Raw genomic sequence first — 14,785 nt, 5'->3', positions numbered from 1 at the left:
TGACATAGGACGTAAAGTACTTCTTCCTGTTATTAGCGTCCGTTTAGCTGCATTTGCCCCCCCCCCCACCCCCGCCGCCCGGCGAGTCAAAAATACAAACATGGGCGAACGGAGTGTGAGAGCTTGTCTTCTCTGGGGACTCACTTAAAGCTTGTTTGTTTGCAAAAGAGGAGGAGGAGGAGGCGGCGGCGGAATATGAGATACAAGGGAGTGAGCAACGCAAAAAAAACAAAAACTAGGACGACAACGCGGGCTTCCCCTGAATGTGACAAGCTAACATCTCCACGCCGTCATGACTCATTCGCAGCCGTACCGGTGCATGAATGAGGATGGGGGGGGGGGGGGGGGGGGACTACGAGAGGATCCGAAAATGGCCTCAAATATTCATTGATTTAAAAGTTAACATTGGAACAGGAACAGGAATGCCAGCATTCCTGTTCCTGTTCCTCAAAATCTATTTTTTGCAGTTGGCATTTTCTCAGGATTCATTACAAGTGTTTTAAAAAAAAAAAAAACGCCCTTCTTAAAAGTTCACATCTGCACAGGAACCACAACAAGTATTTTCAGAAAGAGCCAGTTGGACACTTTAAGGGTTAGCATTGACACAGGAACAATAACAAAAGTCCAGTTGGAGAATTATTTGTGAAAGTAAGCATTTGCACACAAACAACAACGACGGCGTTTTCTAAAACAATAGCATGCTTTGAAAATACTCCACTTGAAAACTGAAAGTTAGCATTTGGACAGGTACAAAAACGTTCACCTCTGAAGCAGTTTTTTTTTCCGCAACAGGTTGAGGTCAGCCCCGAGAGGAAACGAATCATGACATCATCGCCGTATGGATTTCACGCCGCATGAGAGCGACTCGTCTTCTGGTTGTGGGCTCGTCGCGCTTTTGAACCTCATGACTCAGGAATGCTATTCAGCAAAGAAAGCGAAGCGGCCCACCCACGTGCACATATACAGGAACGACGCAACCTTCAGGCATGAGCTCTTCAACTCCAGCCATTTTGATTGAATTCCAGTGACAGTCCTGCTTTGATATTTTGGAAATTGTGCAAGTCCATTCTAAGGTCAGATAATTGAACACAAACAGTGGAGCAACACACATAGACAAAACTCACGGGCATATATTCTTTATCCTTCATGAGTCGTGAAACTACTTTGTTGCTGTCTGTAAGAGTGTATTATACTGTCCTCTCCCTGGCAAAGCAAGCACACCAGAAGGCGCCGCACGATAAATGGAATTTTAACTAATTGAATCATGAAGCACTTCTTGCGTTGTTAACCGCTTCCACTTCCGTGCTGATTAAGTAGTAGCTAGTAATGTTATCTCATGGGGAAATGTCAAAAGGATCAAAAGGCTCCTGCAGGTGGACGTGGCCCCTAGTTGAAGGGGTTCACCTCAGCCCGAGGCCCCTTCCCACGCTTTGATCTCGCTATTCACCTGTGCTGCAGGGGTGGGACTGGCAACCAATCACGCGAGCGGTTTCTTTGAGGTTTAGTTGAGTTAGGGCTCATTGTTCTCCATTGGACATCAAAGTAGGGGACGTTTTCGGACTTGAAAGACTGTTGCAAGGATATGATGTCAGCATATGAAGGTAAAAATCTCAAAAAAGAAGCCCTCTTTGATTCAAAGGCAAGAATGGTCCACAGACAGAGAACATACCTCAGCAGGTTGGGCAGCGGAATGGAACCCGAGCCCGAGCCCAGCAAGCCCCTCTTGCCGCTCAGCAGCTTCTCCACCACGGCCACGTTCCCCGTGCGGGCGGCCTCGAGCAGCTCCTGCTCCTTCCCCATCCCGGACACGAGTGCTGCACGACGACGCCGGGCCAGCGAGGAGCGCAATCTCCCATGAAATCAATCCACGTTCGCTCCTCCCTCCACGCTCGCTTCACCGCGGGGGCATGTTGCTGGTGCTCCCGCTCGGATGCTGCAGAGCGCGTCCCCCTCCCACCGTGCGCGGTGCTCCCCGTTCATCCAGACTCGGCGCTCCGGTGCCTCCTCCGGGGAACCCGCCGTGAAGACGCCAAGTCCTTTTGGCTTCCCCCGAGAGAGTTTCCACTCTTGCCCCGCTGATATGCAGCTGATGAAAGGCTGGAGGTGAAAGCGTGTGCGCCCACCCCCGGAACAGGGTCCCCACGCCGTTCTTCCTTCCCTCGCTCTCCGCCGAACCTTCCGCACTGGCCGGTGCCCCCCTGGGTGCAAATGGAGATCAACCACACACACACGTGCGGCAAATACGCATTTTCCGGTTAACGCTTACAAAATAAGCACATAACCGGATGTGTTTGCAAATATCCGTTGCATTAACTACGAAATACATCATTTTAATACCGCTCCATCCAACATAATATTTAGTTAGCTTTACGGACTACAGAGTGTGTTCATATAGGTTTGTACGTGATTAGTCTTGAATTCAAGCCTTAAGTATTTTTTCGGGTGAACTTCAGTGAAATCACTCAAACGACATAATTTTTCTCATTCCGTGAATAAGCATGTGAAAACGACAAAAATGTTCGTTGATACTCCATCAACGTAGATATTCTTATTTATTCCGACATAATTGACGGATTAATACTGAACGGCAATGCCAACGAAAACTTGCACAGGTATGCTCACAGGTCAGCATCAAGTCTGCCTCAAATTTACAATCAAAGGTTAATCAATGCACACGAAAAAAAACCCCACCTGATATGCTGAGTATATCCTTGTATGTTTTGATAGTGTAAAGTCGTCACGTCGAAGATTTTATAACCATCGTGCTGGTCTTCTTTCGCACGACTGATTCGGGTTTTTAGCTCTTCCCTTACATGGAAGCCTTGCTACCCACCAAACAATTTTTGACGTCACACGGTGAAGGTAAATTTACCGGATGTCCCAGTGAATTGGACTTGTCTTCTTTTGAAAGCGGAATCGCTTACTTCCTTCTCTGCACAAGGGCGGTTGACTTACAGTCTGTGCGTGGAAGACAAGACAAAGGATGCCTTGCCTTTGTTCGACACTTCAAAATAAAATGTTGAACATGCTGAATTGGGAAATTGTGTCAGCAGCTGCCACTTGACGCTCGTTCATAGGAGGATGGCTGGAATTATTACAAATTCTAAATGTAAACGTTTTTTTAAAATAATGAAAAAAATCAATACAAAATAAAACATTTTAAAATGAGTGAGGAATCGACTTTATGCCAAAATAGATGTCTGAGTGGATGGTCTCCCCCCCCCCCCACATGTTTTAATTAGCATTTCAGCAGCTTTGACAGACAAAATATGACGTGATAATAATCCTCCGATTTTACACACAAACAAGATGGCGGCCAACCACGCAGAAAGATGCACAAAGATCAATGAGGCGAAGCTGTGCGGGTGTACACGCCGTACACGTTTCCTATAAAAATAGCTGGGAGGTGGCCCAACCCAGAAAAACTCATCTGGGGAATGAAATGCTTGTTCTCACCAACACGCGCACATTCAACACTGTGGAACCGTTCAGATCTGTGTACAAAAGCGCTCTCACATTCGAATAGGACACACACGCACGCACACGCACAAAAATAAGAGCAGGATGTGCAAAATTGATCTTTTCTCGGCGACATTCCTCAGAAACATTCACTAAGAAGATTTGACGCAACCATTGTCCAAACCCACATCATAACACACTAAAACATCATTTTGCTGGAATTAAAAAAAAAAAAAAAAAAAAAAAGTACTTTACTTGAGTCTCTGCATTGCTCCATGAAGGAATTATTAAGTTAGGAAAAAACTAGCTCCACGTCGCGAGCGGCTAGCTGGTGTTGACCTTGAGGCTGTTGATTTGGTGCAGCAGCGAGTCCCTCTCCATCTGAACCTCGGCCAGCGCCATTTTGGCCCGGGACAGCTCCGCTTTCAGGCATTCGTTCTCATCCGTCAGCATCTGCGGGAGAAGTCGTCGTGTAACGCGCAGGTCGAAAAACGCCCGCAACGGCGCTTACTCACTTGTTCATGCTTTGTGGGGCTGGCGGATACGGCGTGGGTCTGCGTGGCCTCGGCGACGGGACTCAAGGAGCCCTCCGCCGTCACCGAACGTTTGGCCTCCGCGTCCACTATGAGGGGGAGGAGACGAGCGGAGTTATTTAACCTCGGGTTATCAAAGCTTCACGTGCAGGTGTCTCACCTCCGACGTAGAAGGCGCCGTCGTCCCGTCGGTGGATGAGCAGGCTGTCCACGTGTAGCGTGATGGGCTCCGCCTCGGACGGGGTGTCACGCTGGCCGTCGTCCTGCGGCAAAGAAAACACACAACGAATCGTATCAACTGTTTCTCAAGTCGCCGTAGACTTCCATTTGGGTGCCGTGAAGTTTTCCCGCCGCTCACCTTCAAGTGTATGTGCATGTCCCGTACGCTGATCTCCATGGGCAGCACCTGCGGCGCCGTGTCGTCCTCCAGGAAGTGGGCCAGGTTGCGCAGCGTGGACATGAGCAGGCTGGCGCGGTAGCCATGCAGACGCAGCTGCAGAAAGCCATTGCGCTCGGCCAGCGGCGAGTGGGCGGCGGCGCACGGCCCGCTCTCCAGCCGGGCCCGCACCTCAGGGCGGCGGGGGAGCCCCGTGGACGGCGAGTGCACCTCGGCCGGGCCTGTAAAGCCAAGACGCAGGCAACTGGTTATTATAAACTTTGGTGGACGCGGAGAATGAGCAGCAACATTTGTCTTTTCCAGACACTGATAGCAAAAAGAGGACCGAAGGCAGAGGAAGGCTTTGGAAGCGGAGGTGTTTAATTATTACTTTGCAGCGCAGATTAGCGGTGTCACCAGCTTTTTTTATGAATAAGATGCCACACAGTGACAAAAGGTGCTGCAAAATGGGGGAAAAAAAAAATACATTTGTAAACCATTGTGATGACTAACAGATCCCTGTAGATGGCGGCATTGAATCGCTTCATAGTTGAGATCAGCACAGTTTTTGTGTTGAAGATCAAGAGTGGTGGGAGTGAGGGAAATCCCAACTCTGTGGAATTCGGGAAGTTTTGACGCTCAAATGGAGTTTGCATCAAGGTAGTGAAAATTCACAAAGTCACTAAAACTAACAAAAGTCTTGAATGGCGAACACCATGTAAAAAAGCCACACGGTCAACTCACTGCATTTGTGTTTTATACGTCCTAAGTCCAATGATCTGATGACAGGATGTGTGTGAAAGTGCGACTTAGCTGGCTAACGGGCAAAGTCAAATCCATGTTGGGCATCCGTTTTACAGGATATCTGAGTGAAAGAGGCCACTACAATGCTCAGGCTGAGAGAGCGGAGTCATCATGTGATGTCGGGGTTAATAACACAGCTACAGCGGGTCGAAAAGAAGGGACAGGGGTGGGGTCGGGGCGGGGGGGGGGGGGGATAGCTGAGAGCAGCGAGAGGCTTCCTCTCATCGGTAGGAATCACTGGACTGAAACTGCAAAATCTGCTGCTGCAGTAGCAAGATGAGGCAGGGGGGGGGGAGGGGTGACGTGAGCGAGGGGGGGGGGGGGCGAGTCAGTCAGGCAATGAGGAAGATGAGGACGATTCGCCATCTGCACATCATTGCGGGTTTTTTTCTTCAGGTCGTGCGCTTAATGTGGCGTGGAACCGGAGCGCGATTACCGCCGAACCCTTCAAGGCGCACGCGGTCGTGGGCAACGCGAGGAAGACGCCATTTTGACCTCGGCAAAAGCGACTGGAGGAGAAGTGCCCCACACACACGCACATCAACACACACGGGCATGCAGAACAAGTTGGCGCGTGATGACAAACGTTACCTTGGCTGCTCTGAGCCGCCACTGAACACGCCACACCTGCGGGATAAATATGACCGAGGCATGTTAATGCCGTGTTTCCCAACCTTGATTGCACCAAGGCACATATTTTACGTTGGAAACATGTTTTTTTTGGTTCTGCCCGTCACTGGACGTCGGCGGCATTGATTGACAAACCAAAATATATTGTTAGTCGTGAATGAAATGTCCTAAGTGGTTGGGAACCATCGTGCTTGGGTGTTTCAGTGCTGTGGCTGGTAAAACCTCACAAAAAAATGGCAGGCGGCCGCCCTCACCCAGGCTGCGGCTGCTGAGGTACTGCCGCAGGCTGACGTCGCCCAGCTGGACGGGCGTGACTTTGTCCACCTCCAGAGCCACGCCGGTGCTCTCGCCCACCGACTCCATGCCCACGCACACCGAGTGGACCTTCAGCACCAGCACCGACACCTGCACAACGCACACATTCTAGTCGACGGCCCACACGGGAGGCAAACAAACACGTCGGATGTCCCACAATGTCCTTGGAGGGCTCGTCGATGCTTTGCGAGGCAGCGCTGACGGTGTCGGGGGACAAGCCTCCTTCCTGCTCCGGCAGCGGGGCGGGGGCGGTGACTTCTGCGGAGCTGTCGGTGGTGGCCTTGAACCCCGAGATGGACATGTCATCTGTGTACGGGGGGGGGGGGGCAGATTATGATTGATTTCTTTAGTCTTGTGCAATGCTGCCACCTGGTGGGTCAATGTGAATACATCAGGGCAAGGGTCTTCAACCCTGTTCCTGGCGGGGCGCCCCGCTGGATGTCCTGCTTATTGGTTCCGTTTTACTATCTACAATAGCCCATTTAGAATTTTTTATTTTTTTTGCCTTAGATATCAGTGGGTGGTATTAGCAGTCTCCACAAGTACCGAATACCTTCAATTCACAGCCTGATACAATGCCTGTATACGCCCAGCCCGAATTTACAGTCCTAACTTAACTCCTTCACATCTTCACTATTAAATGGGAGGATCTTAAAAAAAAGAAGAAGAATTTTTCCCGAATCAAAATCAATCAATGGACAGCGCATGGGCCCGCACCTCTTTCCATCAGGCTGAAAGTGTCGCCGTCCTCCAGCAGATAGCTGTCAATGGAGATGTTATCCAGCGACTGCAGGGACGGACTCTTCTTCATGTTCTTGTAGGTCACAGAGAAACTGGACTGCGAGCGGTCGCGCATCAGACGCCCGCTGCAACACACAAACGCGCAGTTGTCGGCCACGCGCCTTTTGGCGTTTGGCGTGACGGCTCACGCGGGGACAGCAAATACTCTACGGCCTATTTTGGCAACAGGCAGAGACGAGACGCATGCAAACATGCAAAGGCATGCGCGCGTTTGTACTTGTAGGCATGAGTCCAAAAAAAACCCCACACAAAACAAATAATCAATCAATATGCACAGCGAAGATAGTCACAGATCCATTTGGGCCTTACATGTTGGACATGGAATAAAGGGAGGCGGATCTGCTGGTAGATGAGGAGCTGAGGAGATCGGAAACAAGAGACAAACTTCCTTTCCTTGGTAGAGAGAGAACACACACACACACACACACACACACACCTTGCCAGAGTCAAAAGCAAAGAGGCCAAAAAAGGAAGTTGAGAAACATTGCAGACGAGAAGATGAAATGAGGACAGAATTGCGGGGAAGGAAGAGACAACAACATCCAGAGTGAAAACACATTGCTGGTGTTTCTGGATGGAAAACACTCAAGTCAGACAGAGGGCATGAAGCACCAGCCAAGGTTATTGCAGTGAGTGATATTATACACGCACGCGAGAATTGAAAAACACATCGATTTAAGCTAATTCCAATTTGACAGAATAAAATAAGCAAAGGAAATAAGCCCCCGCCCCCCACAAAAAAAAAAGATTATTATAAACCTGGCACCCGCATTGTTTATGACTGATGTCCGATGTGCTTGATATCATGCGAGGCAAGCAAAAGAATTTAAGGGAGTCGTGAACAAATACCTGGATGTGGACTGGGGCATCTTGGCGGCCGCAGCTTTGTCCTCACAAAGCGGCTCACCTGCCTGAAACTTGGTTTCATCCTCGTCGGCCAAAACCTTGGCCACCATCTCCCCTCCTTCACCGCAATTCCACCTCTCGGCATTCTTAGCCGAAGAAGTCCTCTCCTCATGCGAGGACTGGTGATTTGACGTCGCTGCGGCGGTGGGGACGAGCGGGTCGGGCCCCCGTGGCGTCTTCGCGTCGGGGGCGTCGCCGCACAGCATTTGGTCCACGGTGGAGCTCCCTTTGCCCGCCCCTTCGCCGCCCGGCTCCAGGGTTCCTCTGCTCTCAGAGGGCGACAGCTCAGACCCGAGAGGGGATCCCGAGCCTTCCGTCTGGGCGACGGGCTTGAGGAGGAGGGAGACCTCGGCGCTCTTGAGCAGGAGGCCCAGGCAGGCGGCGAAGGGCCGCTGGTCGGCGGGACGCTGGGCCGGAGCCTTGAGCAGCCCTCCCATGTCCTCCAGGTCCTGCTGCAAGGTCTGCTGCAGGGCCTTGATGCTGCGCTGCAGGCGCATCAGGAACACATACTGCGAGTGGCTCACCTGGGGAAAACGTAAAAAAAATGGTTAAAAAACGTTCGGTACATGCGCGAACCAGTCACCCACCATGTTGCCCCAGGCAAAGAGGTGAGATACGATTAGCCCTTGAGACGTCCATTGCTCCATAGCGCGAAGCAAACTCAACAGGCATAAATGACGCGATAACATGACTCTTGTTTATGTGGGGAATTGGCGCCCTCTTGTGGCGAAAAGACGCAACGTCAATGAAATGGCAAGCGACTGTTTTGAAACAGCAGGCAGATTTCTAGTCGAAACTCTCACCATGGCCAAGTCCCGCAGCAACAAGAGGCAAGCATACCTGAGCACTTAGATGCTTGTGAACATGCACCAGCACTTGGACATCAGCATCTTTGCCTGAAGACGTCAAAGGAGAAGAAGGCAAACTGTCCATCGATTGGGGTTTACGGAGTCCGTTGGACGGACTGTGGCGCGTCGCGGGCGCGCCGTCGGCGCTGTAGAACTCCTTCAGCAGCCGCTTCCTCTGCATGCGGCCGGCGGAATCCGCGGAGGAGCTCCGCGAGAGTCCCCGCAGCTTCTCCTGGTGCGCGAGGAGCTTGGCGGGCTGGCAGGCCCACACGCTGAGGGGGAAGGAGTCCACGAAGGGCTGCGGCCGCCCTTTGCCCTCGTAGTCCACCCAGAACTGTGCAAAGTGCAGCGCCCAGAAGTCGGCGGCGGCCGGCATTTTGAGGGCGTCGGCCCCCATGGTGGGGGTCACCAGGCCCCGGTAGATGTCGTGCAGGCGAGTGTCCTGCTCGTGGGCGTGGTAGCGGAAAACGGGATGAAGGAGCGGCACGGAGGAGGAGAGCCGAGGAAAGGAGACGAAAGAGGATGAGAAGAAGGCTTCCCCCTGGAAGGCTTGCAGCAGGGCCTCCAGGTGGGCACGGGTGCAGTTGGCCGGGTGGCGGGTGTTGGTGGCCACCATCTCAGACGTCTGCACGGAGACGGAGCGGGGAAGGTTGGGCGGGCACGAGGGGTCCCGATCGGCCGGGATCACCACCTAACGAGGACGGAAAGATGAGACACGGGCATGATCATTGAGTTCCTTTACAATTTGTATTTCTTTTGAATTTTTTAACTGCGCGTACCTTCAGCATGAGGCCGTCCACCTTGATGTCCACGTGCTCGTCGGGCTTCTGCGAGTCGTTGAGCTTGTAGATCTCCATGAACTGCTCCAGACTCTGCCGCAGGTCCAAAGCGAACAGGTTGAGCCACACCAGGCTGCGGTGATCCAGGACCAGCTGCAGGGCATTGAGCTGGGCGTACAGGTTGGGGCACGGGACTGTGGGGAAGCAACCACGACACGTAATGCTGACAATCCATTTTGGGCGGGGCCCGACCTGCCGAGCGACGTGGGGGTCGGCGATTGAGCGTTGCTGGCGGCCAACCCGTGAGCACCTCTGCATGTCGAGCCATCGGCCGCCTCTCGTATGTGCGTACTTATTACGTGTTCGAGATTTTGCTGTGACCTTTTTTTTTTTTTTTTGTAATATCCGACAACTCTTACTGGGATAGTCTTTCCCGTCTGGGAAGTAGTACTCCGTGAACTCGACGTGGACGGCCGGCATCTCAGGAGGAAGGTATAAGGATTTCTTGTTGCAGGAGATCATGGTTTTGGGGCTGGAGCGACGCTGGTCCGCCGTGGACACCTGCCAAAGCCCAAATTTCAAGTCAGCAAGAACGCCGAGTCAAGGCCGGGGCCAAAAGCCCACCTGGTAGATGCTGAAGTCGGCCATCCTGAGGACCACGGAGCTGGACATGAGCTGCGTCTTGGGACTCTGCTCGAAAGGGCTGAAGCACGACGTGGAGGACGTGTTGATTTTCCCTTTTCGGAGAAACGACCACGCAAAAATGAGGAGAGCGCCGCCAAAGGGGCGACGGCGGCGAGTGGGCCGAGCCTCACGGCAGGATGGTTGTCACCGCACAGAAGCGTGCGCAAACGCACGCAACACACGGCGGTACCTGGCTCAAGGCACCAACAGCACCGGGCTGGAGGCCGCGCGTGTGGGCTCCATTCTATCAAGGTTCCGTCCGCCTCACTAAGCCCAATTGGCCAATACACATCGTCCCTAATGGACACTGGGGACAGAAAACCCAGCGGATGTGTGCGCGCGCGCGGTGACATTCACGCCTGTTAGCCATGCCGGTGCGTTTACCCGGCGAGCTGTGCGCAGGCGCCGCCCCCTGCTGGCCTCGCACGGCACTCTTCAGCATCTCCACGTTGGACTTGAACTCGTCCAGGAGGCTCCGCGCCCAAGAGTCTCGGCTTTTGGTGGCCTCGCTGTAGTGCATCCAGTGCGCGCAGCTGTCGCCTGGGACGTGGCGCGAGAAAATTAAATGTCGCAACATAATGGTTACACCCCAAAAAAAAAAAAAAAAAATTAAATTCAGAGAATGAATGAATAATGATTACAATTCTAAGTTTGACGAGAATGAGGTTGAAGAAGTAAAAGACGCCCGCACACCTGCTCTGTGGAAAGGGTAGTAGTCCAGCGTGACGGAGCTGAAGGACAGCTGCATGGCTCCACCCGTGATCCTCTTATTGATCACTGCAACCGAAACTCAAGTTTGGCAAAAGCAAAGCGGCGAGAAAGCGCGGCCGTCGCATTTTGCGCCACCTTTGTCGGCGGCGTGGATGTCGTCGCAGATGTGCAGGTCCAGGTGCGTGATCTGCAGGTGGTGCGACGTCTCGCACACGTCGTAGTCGCTGAACAGCTTGGCCATGGTGGCGCTCTGGTCGGCCGCCGCCGCCGTCGTCTGCGTGTGCAGCTGCTGGGCCGACGGCGGGCCGGGCGACGCCTGCGAGGCGGAGGGAATTAATCTATGCCGGGTTGAGGATGAGCGCCGGCGTTGGCGGTCTTCACCTGGCCTTCGGTGGCCAAGCTCTTCCTCTGCTGCGCCGACTTCTCCATGGCCTCGCTGAGGGACTTGGCGTACTGCACCATGGCTTTGAGCTGCGAGTCGGTCAGCACCCACAGCAGGTCGTCCAGGATCAGAACCAGCTTGGAGGCCACCACGTTGCAGTCCTTCATCTGGACCAGAGAGAGGGACAAGTAGCCCTAACTCAAGGCGCCGCCGGCGAAAGCGACGAAAAGTGGGCGAGGCGTTGCGGCTTACGCGTCGCTTGAGCGTGACGCGGATCTTGGACTGGTTGGTGATGAGGCGGATGGGCGCGCTGAGCATGTCGTGCTCGGCGCTCTGGATGGCGTCGGCCTCGATGCGGATCATCTGCCAGCTGATCTCCTTGAAGGTCAGGAGCTGGAACGCAAACACCGAGACGGCAGTGGCGCCGAAGACGGCGAGATTAGAAAATGGGAATTTGAAAAGCATACAGTGGCGGGAACGGGACAAAGGACTCACGGGTTGGGGAGAAAAGTGTGGGACCAAAAATAAATAAATAAAAACCCGCTTTTGCGCGGTTTTGCCTACCTCCCCCCGTTGAGGGTCCTGAATGCGCGTGCAGCGCAAATCGCTGACGCTCCAGTTGGTGTCGACGCTGTACACCTGCAGCTGGGACAGCTCGAAGGACGCGTTGAAGGCCTTGGCGCTGATGCGGATCACGATGGAGTTGATGGACAGCGACATGCCCTCCACCACCTTCTCCGCAAAGCCGTACTCACTACAAACGCAACAACCACGAATCCATCTGAGGTCTATTTCTCGATTTCTTGATTTATTTGGGGACGGTAGCTCACCTCTGACCCGACGCCGTCGCGATGGGGGAGGGGCCGTTAGGGGGACGGGGTTCATCGCAGGTGCTCATTTCCATTTCCACTTTATCAAGCGTCTGGAAGACCAAAGGGGGGGGGGGGGGGACTGTGACTTTCCCGCAGATGGCTTGATGACCACTGTGCAACTCACCAGGGAGATGGGGTGAGTCTTTAACTTGGTCCATGGGATCTGTCGACAGGACAACGACACAATGATTATGACTGAATGCAAGAGAAATTGAGGACGTATGTTGCCGTACGCGGATGGCGGCCTTGTTGCAGCCCACGCGGTTGATGGCCAGCCAGGTGGGAAGGTCCAGCAGGCTCTGGAGCACCTCCTCGTCCAGCTCCAGGTTGGTCAGCTGGCCCTCGCCCTTCAGCGTGCTCAGGTTGATCTTGTCGGGCGACAGGTTCTTGGCGAACCTGCAATACATTTTTTTTAATGGAGATTAACACAAAACGCAGTCAAGACCAACTTCCTGCCGTTTTTTCTTCCTTCGCGTTAAAGCCTAATATTAGCATTTCGGACCGCAAAATCTCTTGCACTTTCAGTGTTTGCACAAAGTCCATCAAGGTTTTTTTTTTTTTTTCCTCCTCCCCGTGTATGTCCACTGAAAGTTTGCTTTTTGGTTCGAGTAAATAGACTGAAACACACAAAGTGGAGGTCCATGTCCTCTGTGCTTCTCGCCCTGGTAAGCAGGGTGTTTGGGATGGAAAGAATTTGAGAAAAAAAAAAAAAGTATCCAGAGGGTGTGAGGCACTAAAAACAATGCAAGAGTTTCTTTGCGAACTGCACCTCCACCTCCTCCGACGAGCAGCGTCACATTCCTCTCCAATTCCATAAATTATTTAACGGAGGCAACCTGCACACTGGCGACACACACGCAAAAACACACTTGCACAATAATGTCAAATAAAGTAGTCGAGATGCTTGTGTAAATTGTCTTTTTATGTGCAAAATATATATATATATATATTACAAGAAACAAACTTCTGAATAATGGGAGGGAGAAAGTGTGCAGCATTGCCATTGAAGGTTGAGGAATTGTTTGACCGGAAAATGAAGGTGAGCGTGATGCAGAAAGCTACATCCCGCCAAATATCATTCTCCCGCACACACAGATTAATCCAAGTGCGCCCACAATCGGCCGTGATTCATGCCGTAATCGTCATCCCACCAGCGTTGAGGGCAATAACAAAGAAAGGCTTCAACTCGAGAAAAACTTGAAACGGATGGTAAAAAAAAAACAAGGTCAAAAACAAAATGGAGGACGCATCAAGTGCAACCATTGTTCAACAACTGTCCATTTTAAAAAATGACGTTGAGGGGGTTGATTCTAGAATAAATGTAATTCGGTTTAGTGTTGCATAAGAGGTGGAAGGCACTGTTTGAGTAAATATGTTGCAATAGTCTGTCACGGTGAAGTCCTGCACGATTGTTTGCGCCCAGGTTGACACCCACAACACAACCTGCGCTGAAGCGAGTCCGTCAACACGAGGGCGTTTCAACATGACCTCCGATGAGCAATCGGGTCGATCAGATCGTTGGGGCGACATCGCCACTCTTGCTGTCACTTCCTGTAGAAACGCTGACAGCGACTAGTTCACTTATTTGCACAAACAGACGATAAGTCAGAACGAGTTAAATAGATTGAGAGCAGGTGGATGGAGGAAAAACAACGGGTGACGTCACATCAGCACAACCAGTGAAGAGTCCCTTTAAAAAAATGTAAAGGAATAAATTATGCAGCTATCTTCTGGCCAGTTAAAACAAGCACCAGAAAAAGACGGTGGTTGGGTGCTCAAATGATCCACAATCTGAATACGAATAACACCACTAAAGTGGAATATGTTTAGAAAGGGGTGAAACGAGATGACATGGCAAGTTTAATTGGCATGTCAAAAGATAGGAGCACCTTGCTATTATCGAATTACACGTTGAACGCGTTGTTTCTCCTTCGCGAATGAAATGATTAAAAGTTGAATATTTTTGGTGGTAGGCCACCTTCAAGGCCAAACTGAGATTGTTATTTGAATAAATCAGACTTCGAAAAGCGACCGGTTCAACCTGTCATTTTGCCCCGAGAGGGATTAGCCCCGCTAGCTTGTTAGCTTAGCCCGGCTAGGTCCGTGGGCTCGGCGAGGGTCACGGAGGCAAAAGACCGCTTGACAGTTGCCCCAGGGCCGAAAAGCCGCCCTGAGCCACAATGGCAAACAGTCTTGACGTCCGGCGGAGCGGTTGGTGGATTGTCTCCCGGCTTCTGTATCACCCCTGAATTCACCAGCCGAAGCGCCCCTTCCCCGGGTGTGAGTGTGGCTCACTGTCTGACCTGGAGAGATGCTTCAAGATTTGTTTCTTGATGAGCCCAGCCATGGCGCCGCGAAGTCTGGCAGACTTTCCCCCGGGTTGCTGGTTGGTTAGATGGCTTCCCGACTCTGCGTGTACGCCACACAGACGACTCAAAATGTGGCCGTCCTCATTTTTGCACCGTGTTCCTGCTTCATTTTTCCGGGCAGGGGGAGGAGGGGGTTCGGGGCGTGAGGTGATCGTGCTTGTAGACAAAGCATAGCACGACAACGGTACTCCTCCTCGTCCAGGTAGTGGCTCCGAAGACAGGGCGGGTTCGGGGAGAAGCTCCCCGGAGGTGAGCACCTGGATGGCGGCGAGCGGCGTCTGCTGTCACCGGGGCTGGGCTTGCAGTCGTGATGCAT

At 52.3% G+C, this 14,785-nt stretch overlaps 2 protein-coding genes across 11 annotated transcripts in view; both read right to left on the bottom strand.

The window, feature by feature from the left end:
- Window positions 1-3,012, bottom strand: part of anks1b (ankyrin repeat and sterile alpha motif domain containing 1B) — a 43,785-nt gene extending 40,773 nt beyond the window's left edge. For all 8 annotated transcript variants that reach the window (XM_086103157.1, XM_086103159.1, XM_086103160.1 and 5 more), the window contains exons 1-2: window positions 2,692-3,012; window positions 1,670-2,198 (exon numbers count right to left, since the gene is read on the bottom strand). In XM_086103157.1, coding sequence (XP_085959283.1) covers window positions 1,670-1,800 — 131 coding nt within the window. In that variant the 5' untranslated portion in view covers window positions 1,801-2,198; window positions 2,692-3,012. The remainder of the gene's footprint in view (window positions 1-1,669; window positions 2,199-2,691) is intronic.
- Window positions 3,013-3,565: 553 nt separating this feature from the next.
- On the bottom strand, window positions 3,566-14,746 carry bltp3b (bridge-like lipid transfer protein family member 3B). Of its 3 annotated transcripts, XM_086103153.1 has the most exons (24): window positions 14,404-14,587; window positions 12,334-12,496; window positions 12,225-12,263; window positions 12,059-12,150; window positions 11,793-11,982; window positions 11,481-11,621; window positions 11,228-11,395; window positions 10,982-11,162; window positions 10,829-10,912; window positions 10,520-10,675; window positions 10,076-10,188; window positions 9,871-10,012; window positions 9,452-9,645; window positions 8,665-9,363; window positions 7,768-8,348; window positions 7,228-7,311; window positions 6,835-6,983; window positions 6,275-6,423; window positions 6,057-6,207; window positions 5,764-5,799; window positions 4,351-4,610; window positions 4,153-4,255; window positions 3,975-4,081; window positions 3,566-3,912 (listed from the first exon to the last, which is right to left on the bottom strand). In XM_086103153.1, the coding sequence occupies exons 1-24, from the start codon at window positions 14,445-14,447 to the stop codon at window positions 3,784-3,786; spliced, it is 4,155 nt and encodes a 1,384-aa protein (XP_085959279.1). In that variant the 5' UTR covers window positions 14,448-14,587; the 3' UTR covers window positions 3,566-3,783. The 3 variants fall into 3 exon arrangements, with proteins under 3 accessions (XP_085959279.1, XP_085959282.1, XP_085959280.1); XM_086103156.1 differs by lacking the exon at window positions 5,764-5,799 and having other exon boundaries at window positions 14,404-14,746; XM_086103154.1 differs by lacking the exon at window positions 7,228-7,311.
- Window positions 14,747-14,785: the final 39 nt, after the last annotated feature.

Source organism: Hippocampus guttulatus, chromosome 22 (genome assembly GCF_054856545.1).
Source record: "Hippocampus guttulatus isolate MCC_2025c chromosome 22, RoL_Hgut_1.0, whole genome shotgun sequence".
Lineage (NCBI taxonomy): Eukaryota > Metazoa > Chordata > Actinopteri > Syngnathiformes > Syngnathidae > Hippocampus > Hippocampus guttulatus.
Note: the sequence above shows the minus strand (reverse complement) of the source record. Positions and strands in the feature narration are given on the sequence as shown.

Excerpts from the sequence above, each read along its gene's own strand:
- bltp3b (XM_086103153.1), bottom strand. The coding sequence starts at position 14,447 with ATGGCTGGGCTCATCAAGAAACAAATCTTGAAGCATCTCTCCAG. Across the intron at positions 9,646-9,870 it reads AGACGGGAAAGACTATCCCA|TCCCGTGCCCCAACCTGTAC; the intron begins GTAAGAGTTGTC and ends GCTTCCCCACAG. Across the intron at positions 5,800-6,056 it reads CCTCAGCAGCCGCAGCCTGG|GTGTGGCGTGTTCAGTGGCG; the intron begins GTGAGGGCGGCC and ends TTTATCCCGCAG.